This window comes from Pseudorca crassidens, chromosome 4 (assembly GCF_039906515.1).
Source record: "Pseudorca crassidens isolate mPseCra1 chromosome 4, mPseCra1.hap1, whole genome shotgun sequence".
Classification (NCBI taxonomy): Eukaryota; Metazoa; Chordata; class Mammalia; order Artiodactyla; family Delphinidae; genus Pseudorca; species Pseudorca crassidens.
In genome coordinates this window covers 75,507,388-75,524,899 of record NC_090299.1, presented here as the reverse complement: position 1 = coordinate 75,524,899, position 17,512 = coordinate 75,507,388, and the positions used below count along the sequence as shown (strand labels likewise).

Sequence of the window (17,512 nt, the reverse complement as noted above, 5' to 3'; positions counted from 1 at the left end):
ATTGTGGATGTTCTATGGCCTGTCATGTTTTATTTAAGTCACATTATGCTGACTCTGCCCTTTTTTCCTGTTTTTAGAAATTAAATCAGCTGAAGGGAATATCAAATTCAAGGTAATTTTCATGGAATCAACTCTACTCATTCTATACAGTCAGCCAAATAGATTTTTACATAATGCATTCATGTGCTAGGATATACTTTACATATATTGACTCATTTAACTCTCAATCACCCTGAGGTGGGTAGTATTAGTCCCACTTTACACACAAGGAAATTGAGGCACAAAAAATTTAAGTAACTTGTTGAAGGTCACATCTTCTCTCAACTGGACTACAGTAGCTTCTTAACTAATCTCCTTGCTTCTCCTCTAATCCACACAACAGCCAGAGAATACTTCAAAACCTGTTGAATACATCATGTCAGCCCCTGCTCAAACTTACCAATGGTTTTTCCTGACACACTTCAGTGTGGTCTGTAGGCCCTAAGTTATCTAGCCTTTGCTTACATCAATATCTCCTTCCACTCTTACCCTTGCTCACAGAGCTCCAGCAATATTAGCATGTTTGCAGGTCCTCAAAAAGGCAAAGCTATTTTACTTTCTGTTCTTTTAGTCTGGGAAACTATTTCCCCATATCTTTGCATGGCTTCCTCTTTTACATCATTGCCCTGCTCTCCTTAAAAACCTTCCTCTTACCCCATCACTGTCCTCTCACCTTGGCTGTTCTTCATGTGCACTTATACTTCCCTGAATCTATCTGATTTATCTTTTATGGTTTGTTATCCCCAATAAAATGTAAATTTTGTGAGGGCGAGGGCCTTGTCTCTGTTCAGTGTTGCTTTCCTAGGGCCTAGAATAAAATAAGGCAAAACATGTATTTCACACATGGATGAATGAATAAAGCTTCACACAAGAGCTTATCCTTGCCTTTTATTTGGCTGCTTTGTTTTAAATTTCAGGAGGCATTAAAGCAATTCTAAGTGTGGCTTTAAGATATAAAGTTTAAGTACAGCGTTATTCGGACACAATTTTTCTTCCTCTATTTAACTATAAGCCCACAGAAAGTATAAACACCCAAAGATGGCAAACCAGGTAGGTTTGTGTAAATTACTTTTTATAACAGTTAAAATACTTTCAAAAAGTATTTACTCTAGCATTGATGAACTATACTACTGAGGGTTATATGTACTCTATTAAGAAACTAATAATGACCATTGATAAAGGTCAGTCCTATCTATGAATCTCAATCAGTGTTTGAAATTTTTATGTACTGCACAGAAACAGGTGGAGCTTTTGCTAGGTAGGGACAGAAGAGTTGAAGTAGCAGCCAATGACTATTCAGAGACTATGAAGCCCAAGTTCAAAGATGTTAAAATTGAATCTTTTTAATTGTTCTTGTGATCTAACTTTAGAAAATAAAGCAGTACATGATTTTTATAATTCCCCCATTTCTAACAGACATTAGCACATCAGAGCATAAGACAATGTAAGGGAAATAAACTGTAGAATTACATTTTCTCCTCTTTGGGAGCTTACAATCCAACAGAGAAAGTATTTGTAGCCACTGTAGCTGGAAGGTTTATCAGGGAAGGTTTCATGGAGAAAGCGAAGATGAAGCTCTAGTAACTTAACAAGTAGATTTTAATGACAAATGAGAACATTCTAAGAACTAAACGTACAGATATGCAACAGTCTGAAAAAGAGGAAAGCAAGTTCCCTTGATGGGTTACAACAGCAATTCTTAACCTACAGACTATGGATAGGCTTCAAGGAACCCAGGAACAAATGGAACCTGTTAGTAAACATACTGTGCAATTTTCTAGGGAGAGGGTCAACAGCATTCATATTTTCAAAGGAGTCTATGTTGCAAAAGAAATTTATTTAAGAGTTTTTGTTGTAAGTCCTTGGACAATCAACCTCAAAAAGGTTGGGTTAAGAAGGAAGACCTAGGGCTTCCCTGGTGGCGCAGTGGTTGAGAGTCCGCCTGCCGATGCAGGGGACACGGGTTCGTGCCCCGGTCCGGGAAGATCCCACATGCTGCAGAGTGGCTGGGCCCACGAGCCATGGCCGCTGAGCCTCCGCGTCCGGAGCCTGTGCTCCGCAACAGGAGAGGCCACAACAGTGAGAGGTCCGCGTACCCCAAAAAAAAAAAAAAAGACCTAGATCAGGCTAATACAGAATTTGACCCTTGCTTGAGGTTTATGTACAGTGGATAGGTAAACAGGGTAAATTCAAGACCTGGTGATGAGTTAGAAATGAAAGGTCAGAGAAAAACATCAAGGATAAAATTAATTTGGGACAGTGAGTGCAGCCAGATATAGGCTTGGTGGAAGATGAGTTAAGTTTAGACCATTCAGACAGAAATGGACAGCTGAAAATACAAGTCTACAGACATTCACTGTAAAGAATTAAAATTATCCTACCATTATTTGTAAACAATGAACTCAATAGTAGGAAACATCAATACTTAAGGGAAAGAGTAAAATATGAGGAATGATTAAGATTGAGGTTGGAACAACTTGGTGTATAGCCCAAGAAAGGAAGTTAGGTCAGTCATACCGCACAGAGATCAGGTGAAGGCAGTGATGAGATGCCAGCTTGCTAACAGTTGAGAGGGAAGTGAAAAAGCATAGACTGGGTAGGCCAGTGTCAAGATTTCATCTTGATTTGTCAAGATTTCATAGCAGAGATTCTTAACAGTTTGGGGGGGGGGGACACATCTTTTGGATAAAAACTGATTGCCCCCTTCTCATAGAAGTGAACATATACATAAAATTTTACATGTAAGCTTAAGGGGTTCATAGACACCTGGATTAAAGTTTCATGATCTATAAAATCCTCAAGGCTGCGTAATGTAACACTGATATTTCCAAATATGGTTTATAGACTCATGATGAACTATCATACCTCTCAGTAACAACTGCTCCTTTAGAAGTGCATTTTGCTGGGTATACTAGACTTAATACTATTACAAGAAAGAAACTAGTTATGGGTATTAACTGGGAGATTCCAATTTTTGAAAATGATGGTAGGTTGGGGATTGTTAGTCTGGCTAAAATATGTGTTATCAGAATTAAAAGAATTTTATGACCTACAGAGCCAAGGAAGATTTACTAACTCATTTGCAATGGCAAAGGTGACTCTATTTCTTTTCCATGGGAAATTGCCCTGACACTTAACAGAGAAGTTCTCAGAAGTCTCTCCATGGTTTCCACAGTGCCCCTTCATCTTAATTCATGTCTTTCTTACCCCCAGAGTCAATCTCAGCTTTTCTTAAAAAAGGCAATATCAAACCCAAACATCATCTCTAGCTATAGCTAGAGATAAATACAACATCATTTTCTGACATACTGACTGCAAATAAAAAACCATGCCCTAGAGTTTTGTAAAGATCATAATGTGAAAGAGGACTATATTGCTCTTAACCACCCTAAGATACAACCATTTTAAGTTTCTAAAACTTACGGACTCAGATGTAGGAAGTAGTAACTTTAGAGCTCTATAATAGAACATTATTATCATTTAAGAAATATATTTAATTATACTGCCTACCTAACTGACCATATGTGGGTAAGAGATTAATTTTAAATGTATACTAATTTCACTACTTATAAAGAAATACTAATAAATATGTACATTCATTCTACTAATTCATGAATCTAGAGAGGCATTCATTCACTTTTAAATTTTGTTTTCTCTGATTGATTTAAAATCTTTTCATCTTGCTTGATTTCTTTTTTCTGCAGCTAAACTAGAAATTTATAGTTTTTCTCCTAAACAATGCAATGATGTTCTTTCTTATAAATTGCCCTCTCTGATTTTCTTGTCAGCCTGCTTAAAGGAAATCCAGGTGTTCAATACACTTGCTCGCAGTTTGGCCCAAATCAAATGGTTGTTTAATCCAAATATCTGAGCAGCAAACTGAGCTGATCCTTCTGGAGAAAGTATGGTTGAACAGCCAAGACCTATTCATAAAAGAAAAGACAGAAAATTGAGCTGTAAATTAATAATGAAAATACCACTTACCCAACTATTTTATACTCTCAGAAGCCCTGTTAGCCACAGACAATACAGCTACAATATTATCCTTGTCTGAAGTAAGATCTGTAGAAGGAGTTTCCATCTTTACTCTTTAGAGTGATAAAGTGATTATAAGATGATAAGTAATATTTATCAGCCAGGAACAGATATTTTATATACAACTATCACTCTTCTCACTGAATCCACTTGCAAAGAAATTTACCTTTTTTCAAAGTTCTTTTCACATACATTATCCCTTTAAATCCCTGGTGAAACACAACAGAAATAAAACAAGGAATGAGGTAGAATCATCTGTTCTTAGACAAACCTGAGGTATGTTAATTATTTTGGTAATTTTCTAGTTATTCCTTTTGTTTTTGCACTTGAATTATTCTAACATTTTTAAGCAGTGGAAAAGTCAAATCCATAAAATAATTTTAAGAAATATTATAAATAAATTCAATAGTAATAAGATCTAAAAGACAGTAGACTAGAAAGTAACTTCCTCGGGGACCACAGGTTTGCTCAGGCAGTTTCTCGAGGTGGTACTATTATGTCTGTGTCATTAGAGTCAAGGACTAAATAGGTTATAGATCCAAAAGATCCAATTTCCCTAAATACTCTTGGAATTCATCAGGCTCTTTGACTCTCACTATCCCCAATAAGAACAGACTAAAATATAAATCACAAGATTTAATTTGTATTAATAAATCAATTTACACAGCTCTGCTACTTACTACATAACCAACATCAGCCAAATTAATTTTAGTGTCCTTATCTGTAACATGGGGATGATAACTAGTAGCTACCTTATGTGAGGATTCAGTGAGTTAATACAGATAAAGTGCTTGGAGCAATGCCTGACACATAGTAAATACTCAATGAATGTCAACCATTAGTAGTAGTAGTAGTAGTAGTAGTAATAAACTAGGTAGAGCATTCCACTCTAACAATGGAAGTACCTGTGCCTACTGCCCATGACTCACTTTCTGATGTCAAGAAAACCTAATTAGCAAAAAATTAAGTTACCTGGTGAGCATGCCATAAGAGCAAGAGGAACGAAGTTTTCAGGATCTTACACAGGCCACTGTGAAAACACTCCTCAAAAGATTCTCCCCAATTCTAATGATCAGAATCTAAAAATATTCTAGGTTCTGTCTCTCCCTGGATATTACTAGGTAAAAACTGCCACATATTTGCTCAAAATTCCTTTTTCTAAGCTCCATGGATAATAATATCTATACTATTCCTCTGGCATAAATTTGGGTATAGTTTCATCTATAGTTATAGATTTTTAACTTGGGAAGTTGATATAATCAGATCAGTCTAGCTAAAGATAGATTAGTCACAAGATGTATGTATCTCTGAAACCTATAAAAACAACAGTAAAGGGAATAAAGAAAATAAACATACACAAACAAAGAGATAACAGCAATAACATTTTGGCAAAGGGAGTACTAACTAACTTAGCAGACCAAGAAAATTTAATCCTAACTAGAAGCAGGGAAAGATGAGAAGCAGCCTGACATTACAGAACCCACTCAAAGGTTGAGGAACTGGTGACACCAGATACCTTTTAGGGGAGGAATCAGGTTGAAAATGAGGCTAAAAAGAAGAAGACTGAGTGAAAGTCAAGAAGAAGTAAGGCCATCAGATCCTCCTCCCCACTCTATGTACCTGAACAATGGCCCCTTCTGCACCATGGCAGAGTTTTAAATTCTTCTGGAGGCAAAACAGACTTTAGTCCAGACTTCTGTGCCAACCGGGCACAGGTGAAGTAAGGAATGCCACAGTGAAAACATGGGATTAAGTTTGCACATGTTAACAAACTCAGGCAGGAGACTGAGACTAAAAATGTTCTCTGGGTAATTCTGGCCAACACATGAGAAAAGATCAAAGACACTGATGTGAGGGGTTATTCAAAGAATGACCCTACAAGATCACTCACAGTGGAGGCCACTTTTGACAAGCCCTACCCACTTGCAGAGCTTCCAATTGGTTTTTTATGACACTTAAAAAAAAATTATATTTATTTATTTGGCTGTACCAGGTCTTAGTTACAGCACACAGGATCTTCATTGCAGGATGTGGGATCTTCTGGTTGCAGCATGCATGTGGGATCTAGTTCCCTGACCAGGGATGGAACCCGTGCCCCCTGCATTGGGAGCGTGAAGTCTTAGCCACTGGATCACCAGGGAACTCCCTCCAATTGGTTTTTACAGTGCCATTCTTAAACAAGAGAAAACAGCCAAGGCTTATTAGCAAACAGCTATGGAAAGGAACTAATATGAAAGGAACAATAATAAGCTCAGAGAGATAAAGGAGGTTATTGCAAAGATTAAACAAGAAAAGGATGTTTGGGGAGGTGGTAGGGGGAGACCAGAGAACAAAAAAGAGCTGTAAGAAATTCAAAATACCACATTCAAAATGAAAAGCTCAATAGATGGGTTGAAATGTAAAAGATGGGTTGAAATGTAAAGTTGAAGAGATCTTCCAGAAAGTATGGCAACAAGAATAAGAAAACAGGGACTTCCCTGGTGGTGCAGTGGGTAAGACTCCATGCTCCCAATGCAGGGGGCCCGGGTTCGATTCCTGGTTGGGGAACTAGATCCCACATGCATGCTGCAACTAGAGTCCACATGTCACAATGAAGTTCCTGCGTGCTGCAACTACGAAGTCTGCATGCCACAACTAAGACCCAGCACAGCCAAAAATAAAATAAATATTAAAAAAAGAAAGAATAAGAAAACAAAATAGAAATCAAGGCGGTGAAAAGTAAATCCAAAAATGAAAGAAGAAAGAAAATGGAGGCGGAAGGAAATTATTAAGTAATTCAAGAAAATTTCCCAGGACTAAAGAATCAAAGTTCCAGATTAAAAGAGCCCACTACAAGCCCAGGAAGAAAACAGACTCACCAAGACGCATCTTCGTGAAATTTAAGAATAATGGATTGATAAAAGATCCAAGAAGTTTCCAGAAAGAAACAAAATTCATAAATGACCTAGAACCAGAATGGTGGAAGGGCCCTGGAGTTCTCAATAACTCTGGAAGCTAGAAGACAGCAGAGTAATAACCTCAAAATTCTGACAGGGCTTCCCTGATAGCACAGTGGTTCCTGCCTGCCAATGCAGGGAACACAGGTTCGAGCCCTGGTCCGGGAAGATCCCACATGCCACGGAGCAACTAAGCTCATGCACCAGAACTACTGAGCCTGTGCTCTAAAGCCTGCAAGCCACAACTACTGAGCCTGCCCACCACAACTACTGAAGCCCGCACGCCTGCAGCCCAAGCTCCGCAACAAGAGAAGCCACTGCAATGAGAAGCCCGCACACTGCAACGAAGAGTAGTCCCTGCTCACTGCAACTAGAGAAAGCCTACAAGCAGCAACAAAGACCCAATGCAGCCAAAAATAAATAAAATAAATAAATTTAAAAAAGAAAAAATTCTGACAGAAAATAGTTTTCAACCTCGAATTCTATTCCTAAATTATCAAATCAGACTGAGCTGCAATAAAAACGTTTTAGGTATACAAGGTCTCAAAAAGTTTATCTTCTGTACCCTTTCCTCAGAAAGTTCACTAGAATGCTCTCCAACAAAAAGTAAACCAAGAAGGTAAAGATATGGGACCTAGGAAACAGGAGATCCAAGACTAGAGAAAGGCAAAATGAATGTCCAGGATGCTGTAGAGAGAGATCCTAAGACGAGCAGTGCAGCAGGCCTAGAGAGAAGCCAGTCCATATGGGAACATGTCAGAGGGCACACTTACTTAACACGTATCAAGAGCGGATTTACACTTACACGACTGTGAGAAAAATATGAGGTATATTAAGTGATAAGCAAATTGACTCTTACTGAAACAGTACTGACACTCAGGCCTTATAGATCAGATCATTATCTTGGACCATGATGAGCACACAACAATATTGTTATTTTATGAGATCCTGCTCAGCCAGCCAACTGATGAAACTTCCTTGGTTTTAATTATTCTAATACCTAAGTTTTAAATATTTTATTTCCTCTACAGAAGTAACAATCACATTTACAAAAAACAAAACAAAACAAACAACAAAATACCATGAATGATGTATTCTTGGGTGGGGAAAAAAACAAAACCCAAAACCAAATATGAACTTGATCTAACTACAGATTTTACCACCACTTTACAGAAAATAGGGGATGGAAGAGCATGTTAAACAACACCCAGGAATGTAATCAGCTAAGTCCAGAATGCGGAAAATTCTATAGGAGAAATGAAAGAGGAAGAAAAAAAAAGAAGATTAAAAGAGACTTTAGGGCTTCCCTGGTGGCGCAGTGGTTGGGAGTCCGCCTGCCGATGCAGGGGACACGGCTTTGTGCCCCGGTCCGGAAGGATCCACATGCCGCGGAGCGGCTGGGCCCGTGAGCCATGGCCACTGAGCCTGCGCGTCCGGAGCCTGTGCTCCGCAACGGGAGAGGCCACAACAGTAAGAGGCCCGCGTACCGCAAAAAAACCCCCCAAAAAACAAAAACAGAACAACTAAAAAAGAGACTTTAGAGATATATCAACTAAATGCAATATAAGGGCTATGTTGGATCTTAATTTGAATAAACTGTAAAAACAAATGAGACAACTGGAAAAATGAACACTAGTTGGAAATTAGATTTTAAGAAATTACCATTAATTTTCCTTAGGTGTGAATATGGTATCATTATGATTTTAAAACTAGAGTCTTTATCATTTAGAAAGACATACGTAAATATTGAAGTATAAAATGCCATAATTTCTCAGATCTGCTTTAAATAATCCAGCAGGAGAGGGCTATAGATGCAACAAGATGTTAATTTCTGAAGCTGGGTAATGGGTATGTGAGATTTCATAATGTTATTCTCTCTATTACAGTGCATAGTTGAAACTTTTTAATAAACATTTTTTAAAAATTCAATTATCTTACCACTGGGTAATCGAAGAGAAGACCACACATCCTGAGCTCCCCAGTCTGGAGTGAGGGGAGGACAGCTGATAACTGGATATGCTGTGTTACCAGACATCACTGGTCCTAAACCATTGCTTCTGCCTGCCACTGCCACAAATACAGTAGGAATGCCATCCCCTAGGCAAATTACAAGTTTATAATTAGGCTAAGCACTCAAGAGGTTTAAAGATAGGTTAAAAAAAAAAAAAGGGTCCATGTGTAGTAACTCCTTGAGTTCTTTAACAGTAGTCTCCAGAAAAAGCACTATATTGACACTATTATTAAATATATATTCAAAATATAAGGTTCACTCTGCCACTTACTGTATATCAAGTAATGAAGTAGCAAGAAGAAGTTTGGCCATCTTTGAGATCTGTAGTATAAAGGAGGTATAACACCAGGGCGTGAGTGAGGGAATGGTTCAAAGCCCCCTTCCACTATTGCTACTTTGGCTCGCTGAAGCAAAGAATGACACCACCTGAAGCGGCATCTGTCCTGGTGTCTTTCAACCAACAGGGTATGGGAGATACAATTAATAGAGACTAGAGGTTTAGTGACACTTTTTTTTTAATTTTTCTATTTTATCTTTTTCTATACAGCAGGTCCTTATTTAGTCATCAATTTTATATACATCAGTGTATACATGTCAATCCCAATCGCCCAATTCATCACACCCCCACCCCCACCCCCGGCGGGTTTCCCCCCTTGGTGGCCATATGTTTGTTCTCTACATCTGTGTCTCGATTTCTGCCCTGCAAACCGGTTCATCTGTACCATTTTTCTAGGTTCCACATATATGTGTTTAGTGACATTTCTTGAAATACGAGTTGAGGAACTGAATTCAATAATATAGTACTGAAATATTTAAGACCCTTCAATATTTTTAAACATACCTCATAAATATTTTATTCTTTCATAAATTCATAAGTTATTCCTTTGTTTCCTACAACAGTGATTCCTAACTTAGAATCTAAAATTTTACATTTGCATTTTTCTGGAGAAAGAGATCTGGCTTTTATTAGCTTATCAAAGAGGTCTGAGACCTTCCCACCCACCCCTTGAAAAAAAAAACCCTCCAAAATTCAGTAAATATGCTCCTATAGCAACTACCTTCAGAAGGAATACTCAACCAATATTTTTTCCAGTTGAGAAACATTCCAATCTACAGGGCTCCATATTTTAGATGCTATCCCATCAAGACATTTCTTTTATATACTAAATTCTGAAATTATTCCTTAATTTTATGTTTGACTGCCTCCCAGGAAAGGCTGACCCTTAAAGATACTTGAGAGGATCTGCTGCTTCAACCCTAGGCCCTCCTTCTGTAATTGACGTGGGGCCTATCTTCTGTTGGAGCATATTAGAAACGATGCTTGAGGGGATTAGATAAAGACTAATTCTAGTCTTCATTTTCCTCCCATGCTTGCATTTTCAGTTCTTTCTCCCTGGTCCATTCTGTTTTATAAGCTCCTAGAGCACCTTAAAACTTTTGGAGGTAAACATCATGAAAGCCTAGAATATCACATTTTTTCCCTTGGAATGTGGTGAAACTATTTTTCAGCATTATTAGTCTAAATATAAAATTTGGGGCAAAATCAGGAGAACTTCCTGAAATGCTCCAGTTATTCTACATTTACCTTCATACTCAGCTTTAATCCTCAGAGTTTCATCTGGTCCTTTATGGGCAGATGTTACCCTAAGTTCACAGGGAATGCCAAAATTTCCGCAAGCCTTCTTAATTTTTTCACAGTGACTAAGATCAGAGGTTGAGCCCATCAGTACTACAACCCTGCACTGACTTTCTGGTTTCAGAAGCAACTGGAAAAGAAAAACATGAATATGCAAAAGAAGGCAAAGACAAAAATGAATAAATATAGGAATGAGTACTGTAAGAATAGTCAGTTTACAGAGCTATAGCTTATAGTAAAATTACAACCTGCCACAATATTTCCTTTAATAGACCAAATTTAAGACAGACAAGCAGAACAAAATGATAGAGGATTTATTTTTCAAAATAACCTCTCTATATAAAGGAAAGTGGTCTTCATAACTAAGACCTAATGAGTAAGATTTTTAATCACATAAATTGTTTACTATTGTAATAAAAAGCAAGGATAAATACTCAAACCTTTTAATTAATATTCAGGAAGCTACAATATAAAATATGTCATTGAAGATTTTTAGTACATTCTGTTCAATGGGGGTTTTAAGGTATAATCAGCCATAATAGAAGTCATATTATAAATCTTTTTAAGTTAGTTGCTTGGAATTCAAAATGCATGTTCCTATGGAAATGATGTTCTAAAAAGTAGTTACTACCCTTGGATAACCATAAACTCCATTCAATTTCCATGGAATTATACTAATAATAATACCATAAATTTTAGAGTGACATTTTAATGTCACATGGAGTTCCAATTCTAAACTCTTGCTAGTAGAACTCTGAGTAGCAGTGGAGAGGTGGGTAGGAAATGTAAGGCTTCTCCTATAGGGGGCAGGGAGGAAAGGATTCCAGGTTTCCCCAACAGGATTTGGGAGATGAGGACTGGCCAGTTTCATAGCAGGGAGTTCCAGTATGCCAGTGAGGATAGTTTAGCTGGTACATTTTTTAAAGGTGCTCCTTTCTTTAAAGTCACTGGAAAAAAGAAAAGCACTGCACCCTCTCATTTTTTTTTTTCTTTTTGAAGCAAGATTTTCTTGGAGAAAAACATACAATACAATACTGATTTATTACAAAAGGTTTACCTCTACTCTTTCTGCAACCCACTCAAAATTTTTCTTTACCATCTGCAGCCCTTCAGGAGTTACTTCCTTGAGGTCACGATACGACTAGAAAATAAGATAGAAAGTTTAGAATACAACTACTAGATGTGCGAGAACTCCCCCTACTCCTTCCCCCAAGAAACACCCGCAACTAGATCTAGTAAGCAGAGATGACTGATGTGAGCCACCATTATAGAGACTCACTACCTCTCACCCAATTCCCAGACCTAAGTCAGTTCAAACAGCCAGAATTTTCTGATAGAAAAGAAGACTGGGTAAAGTATTCCATTAGTAATATTCTTCCTATCTGAAATTATTTGGTTTCTGAGTTTTGGGTACAGATTATGAAGAGTTTGCATAGCAAAGGATATATCTGAAAATGAATGTGAGTCAACAAATTGATTTCCGAATTAGACTAGAGAAACTTCAGATAGTGATGTATACTTGTATTTTCATTTGAGTTACTACACTAGCAACTACAATTAGCTGCCCTGACAATTCTTACATATTAAGTATAGAGAGGGTCTTGCCCTAATTTTGTTTTTCATAGGAAAGAGCAGACATGGAGCCTGATAAGATCTGCAAGACCCGAGTTCCAGATCTGCCACTAACTCTTGTAACTGTGAAGATATCTATCATCTTAGAGCCTTAGGTTTCAATTAGCCAAACAAGGATAATACTTACTCTGCGTGAGAGTCTATTAAAATAATAAATGAGAAATCTGCTTCATAAATGTAAAGTATCACTCCTATCTTTTTTCCATGATATATGAAACATAAGAGATATTTATCTTTAAAAATAAATAGCAATCAACAACTCAGGTTCATATCATAAGTAACAATAACTGACTTTTCTTTTCCTCCCATCTTCCCTTTCTCCTCTATCCCAGCCTCATCTTGCAAAGGATTAAAGAAAACCTGAAGCATTACCTACCTGTTTGTCTTTTTGTTGGCTTCGATCTCCTGATGGCCAGAGTCTCCAGGAATCATTATCAATAACATCAGCAAGAACAATTTCTTTGGTGGTTACATCAACACCAAATTCAATCTAGAAATAGCACATCACCAAAGAGTTTTTCAAAATTACTACTAAAGACATTTCTCGGTTATAACCTTTACTTTCAAAACTCCATTTCATTTGTACCTTCATATCAACCAGTGTACAGTTCTGGGGCAACCAGGATTTCTCCAGTATTTCAAAAACAGCCTGTGTAGCATGACTCATGATATCGACTTCAGTTTGGCCTATAACAAGTCCAGCAAAGCAAAAATTTGCAGCAATTAGCTGTTCCTCAGACCACTGCGGATCATTATTAGCATCATCCTGAGAAAAAAGTACAGAAGTACAATTAAATACAAAAATTTTGAACTTTTTCAGATAAACTGAAGTCCTTTTTCTCTTGAGCACGATAAATTCCTCAGAAATATTCATTTTCTTTAAATATTTGATGTTTGTTTAAAATACCCTTTAATTCACAGCAATCATTTTAAACTCTTCTATTTTCAATAGCTACTTTAAAATTCAAAATTTTGGGGTAACTTATTCTATGTCATAAAGTATTTGTAAAGAACTTGCTTTCCATATATAAATAATTTAAATACAAGTTTGTGATTTTTATCTTTCCTTAATCAGAGGCAACAGAGATGGTAAGAAGGCCAAAACACATTTTAGTCCACAAAATCTTTCCAGAGTGCAACTTTCCTAATCCCCTGACCTTATTTTTGATAAGAATTCATACAAGACTATAAGTCCACAGTGACATTACTTGATAATTCAAGAGACTTCGTGCAAAGTAAAGAGATGCGTGAAAAAATAAAATACTTTCATTTTATTCTAAGTAGTGTCCCAACTGAACACGAAATTTTTCTTTTATGGACTCTTGATTTGTATAATTATAAGACAATGCTTTAAGCTGTGCAGTTCACTGAATAAAAGTGCAACAGCAGCGAGTTCCCTGGTGGTCCAGTGGTTAGGACTCTGTGCTTTTACGGCCAAAGGCCTGGGTTCAACCCCAGGTTGGAGAACTAAGATCCCACAAGTTGCACAGCGCAGCCCATAAAAAAATAAATAAAAAAATAAAATAAAAAGCAACAATAACAGTGCTTCTGAAATAGAAGAAATATACTTAACAGCATAAACAAAGACGAAAAAAAAAAAAGCAGTTTCAATAAAGAAAACCAATAAAAATTCATGACCGTTGATTCCTACATCCTTTATTGTATGTTTTCAATTATAAGAAACATTGAGAGTAACAGTTTTTCTGTATTAGACTATAAAAAGATCCCTTGGGAGTTCCCTGGTGCATAGTGGTTAGGATTCCAGGCTTTCACTACTGTGGCCTGCGTCCAATCCCTGGTTGGGGAACTGAGATCCTACAAGCCACAAAGTGTGGCCAAAAAAAAAAGAATATAAAAAGGTCCCCTTATTAGCCTTTACCTCAAACTCTTCAATAATAGATTTAAAAATTTACTAAATTGTTACTTTTCTCTTCTTCCTAATAACTGCTAATTGTACTTTTTATTTATTTATTTTTTAAGATCTTTATTGGAGTGTAATTGCTTTATATTGTTGTGTTACTTTCTGCTGTATAACAAAGTGAATCAGCTATACGTATACATATATCCCCATATCCCTTCCCTCTTGCGTCTCCCTCCCACCCTCCCTATCCCACCCCTCTAGGTGGTCACAAAGCACCGAGCTGATCTCCCTATACTATGGGGCAGCTTCCCACTAGCTATCTATTTTACATTCAGTAGTGTATATATGTCAATACCACTCTCTCACTTCGACCCAGCTTACCCTTCCCTGTCCCCGTGTCCTCAAGTCCAATCTCTACATCTGTGTCTTTTTTCCTGTCATGCCCCTAGGTTCTTCAGGACTTTTTCTTTTCTTTTTTTTTAAAGATTCCATGTATATGTGGTAGCATACAGTATTTGTTTTTCTCTTTCTGACTTACTTCACTCTGTATGACAGTCTCTAGGTCCATCCACCTCGCTACAAATAACTCAATTTCGTTTCTTTTTATGGCTGAGTAATATTCCATTGTATGTATGTGCCACATCTTCTTTATCCATTCATCTGTTGCTGCACACTTAGATTGCTTCCATGTCCTGGCTATTGTAAATAGCGCTACAGTGAATATTGTGGTACATGTCCCTTTCTGAATTATGGTTTCCTCAGGGTATATAACCAGTAGTGGGATTGCTGGGTCATATGGTAGTTCTATTTTTAGTTTTTAAGGAACCTCCATACTGTTCTCCATAGTGGCTGTATCAACTTACATTCCCACCAACAGTGCAAGAGGGTTCCCTTTTCTCAACACCCTCACCAGCATTTATTGTTTCTAGATTTTTTTAATGATGGCCATTCTGACTGGTGTGAGGTAATACCTCATTGTAGTTTTGATTTGCATTTCTCTTAATGGTTAGTGATGATGAACATCCTTTCATGTGTTTGTTGGCAATCTGTTTATCTTCTTTGGAGAAATGTCTATTTAGGTCTTCTGCCCATTTTTGGATTGGGTTGATGTTTTTTGATATTGAGCTGCATGAGTTGCTTGTATATTTTGGAGATTAATCCTTTGTCAGTTGCTCTGTTTGCAAATATTTTCTCCCATTCTGAGGGTTGTCTTTTCATCTTGTTTATGTTTTCCTTCGCTGTGCAAAAGCTTTTAAGTTTCATTAGGTCCCATCTGTTTATTTTTGTTTTTATTTCCATTACTCTAGGAGGTGGGTAAAAAAGGATCTTGCTGTGATTTATGTCATAGAGTGCTCTGCCTATGTTTTCCTTTAAGAGTTTTATAGTGTCTGGCCTTACATTTAGCTCTTTAATCCATTTTGAGTTTATTTTTGTGTATGTTGTTAGGGAGTGTTCTAATTTCATTCCTTTGCATGTAGTTGTCCAGTTTTCCCAGCAGCACTTATTGAAGAGGTTGTCTTTTCTCCATTGTATACTCTTTCCTCCTTTATCAAAGATACGATGACCATAAGTGCATGGGTTTATCTCTGGGCCTTCTATCCTGTTCCATTGATCTATATTTGTTTTTGTGCCAGTACCATACTGTCTTATTACTGTACCTTTGTAGTATAGTCTAAAGTCAGGGAGCCTGATTCCTCCAGCTCCGTTTTTCTTTCACAAGATTGCTTTGGCTATTCAGGGTCTTTTGTGTTTCCATACAAATTGTGGATTTTTTGGTTCTAGTTCTGTGAAAAATGCCAGTGGTAGTTTGATAGGGATTGCACTGAATCTGTAGATTGCTTTGGCTAGTAGAGTCATTTTCACAATGTTGATTCCTCCAATCCAAGAACATGGTATATCTCTCCATCTGTTTGTATCAGCTTTAACTTCTTTCAAATGTCTTATAGTTTTCTGTATACAGGTCTTTTGTGTCCTGAGGTAGGTTTATTCCTAGGTATTTTATTCTTTTTGTTGCAATGGTAAATGGGAGTGTTTCCTTAATTTCTCTTTCAGATTTTTCATCATCAGTGTATACAAATGCAAGAGATTTCTGAGCATTAATTTTGTATCCTGTAACATTACCAAATTCATTGATTAGCTCTAGTAGTTTTCTGGTAGCATCTTTATGATACTCTATGTATACTACCATGTCATCTACAGTGACAGTTTTACTTCTTCTTTTCCGATTTGGATTCCTTTTATTTTTCTTCTCTGATTGCTGTGGCTAAAACTTCCAAAATTATGTTGAATAATAGTGGTGACAGTGGGCAACTTTGTATTGTTCCTGATCTTAGTGGAAAAGGCTTCAGTTTTTCACCACTGAGAACAATGTTTGCTGTGGATTTGTCATATATGGCCTTTATTATGTTGAGGTAAGTTCCCTCTATGCCTACTTTCTGGAGAGTTTTTATCATAAATGGGTGTTGAATTTTGTCAAAACCTTTTTCTGCATCTATTGAGATCATCATATAGTTTTCATCCTTCAATTTGTTAATATGGTGTATCACATTGATTGATTTGCATATATTGAAGAATCCTTGCATTCCTGGGATAAACCCCACTTGATCATGGTGTATGATCCTTTTAATGTGCTGTTGGATTTTGTTTGCTAGTATTTTGTTGAGGATTTTTGCATCTATGTTCATCAGTGATATTGGCCCATAGTTTTTTTTTTGTGACATCTTTGTCTGGTTTTGGTATCAAGGTGATGGTAGCCTTGCAGAATGAGTTTGGGAGTGTTCCTCCCTCTGCTATATTTAGGAAGAGTTTGAGAAGGATAGGTGTAGCTCTTCTCTAAATGTTTGATAGAATTCACCTGTGAAGACATCTGGTCCTGGGCTTTTGTTTGTTGGAAGATTTTTAACCACAGTCACAATTTCAGTGTCTGTGATTGGTCCGTTTATATTTTCTATTTCTTTCTGGTTCAGTCTTGGAAGGTTGTGTTTTTCTAAGAATTTCTCCATTTCTTCCAGATTGTCCATTTTATGCATATAGTTGCTTGTAGTAATCTCTCACGATCCTTTGTATTTCTGCAGTGTCAGTTGTTAGTTCTCCTTTTTCATATCTAATTCGGTTGATTTGAGTCTTCTTTTTTTTTTTTTGATGAGTCTGGCTAAAGGTTTATCAATTTTGTTTATCTTCTCAAAGAACCAGCTTTTAGTTTTATTGATCTTTGCTATCATTTCCTCCATTTCTTTTATTTCTGATCTGATCTTTATGATTTCTTTCCTTCTGCTCACTTTGGGTTTTTTTTTTTTTGTTCTTCTTTCTCTAATTGCTTTATTTGTAAGGTTAGGTTGTTTATTTGAGATATTTCTTGTTTC

At 37.0% G+C, this 17,512-nt stretch overlaps 1 protein-coding gene across 7 annotated transcripts in view; it reads right to left on the bottom strand.

Moving 5' to 3' along the window:
* Positions 1-914: 914 nt before the first annotated feature.
* Positions 915-17,512, bottom strand: part of PAICS (phosphoribosylaminoimidazole carboxylase and phosphoribosylaminoimidazolesuccinocarboxamide synthase) — a 51,334-nt gene continuing 34,736 nt past the window's right edge. For all 7 annotated transcript variants that reach the window (XM_067736090.1, XM_067736091.1, XM_067736092.1 and 4 more), the window contains 6 exons: positions 12,876-13,055; positions 12,666-12,779; positions 11,715-11,798; positions 10,607-10,787; positions 8,949-9,107; positions 915-3,962 (listed from right to left, as the gene is read on the bottom strand). In XM_067736090.1, the coding sequence (XP_067592191.1) occupies positions 3,796-3,962; positions 8,949-9,107; positions 10,607-10,787; positions 11,715-11,798; positions 12,666-12,779; positions 12,876-13,055 (885 nt within the window). In that variant the 3' untranslated portion in view covers positions 915-3,795. The remainder of the gene's footprint in view (positions 3,963-8,948; positions 9,108-10,606; positions 10,788-11,714; positions 11,799-12,665; positions 12,780-12,875; positions 13,056-17,512) is intronic.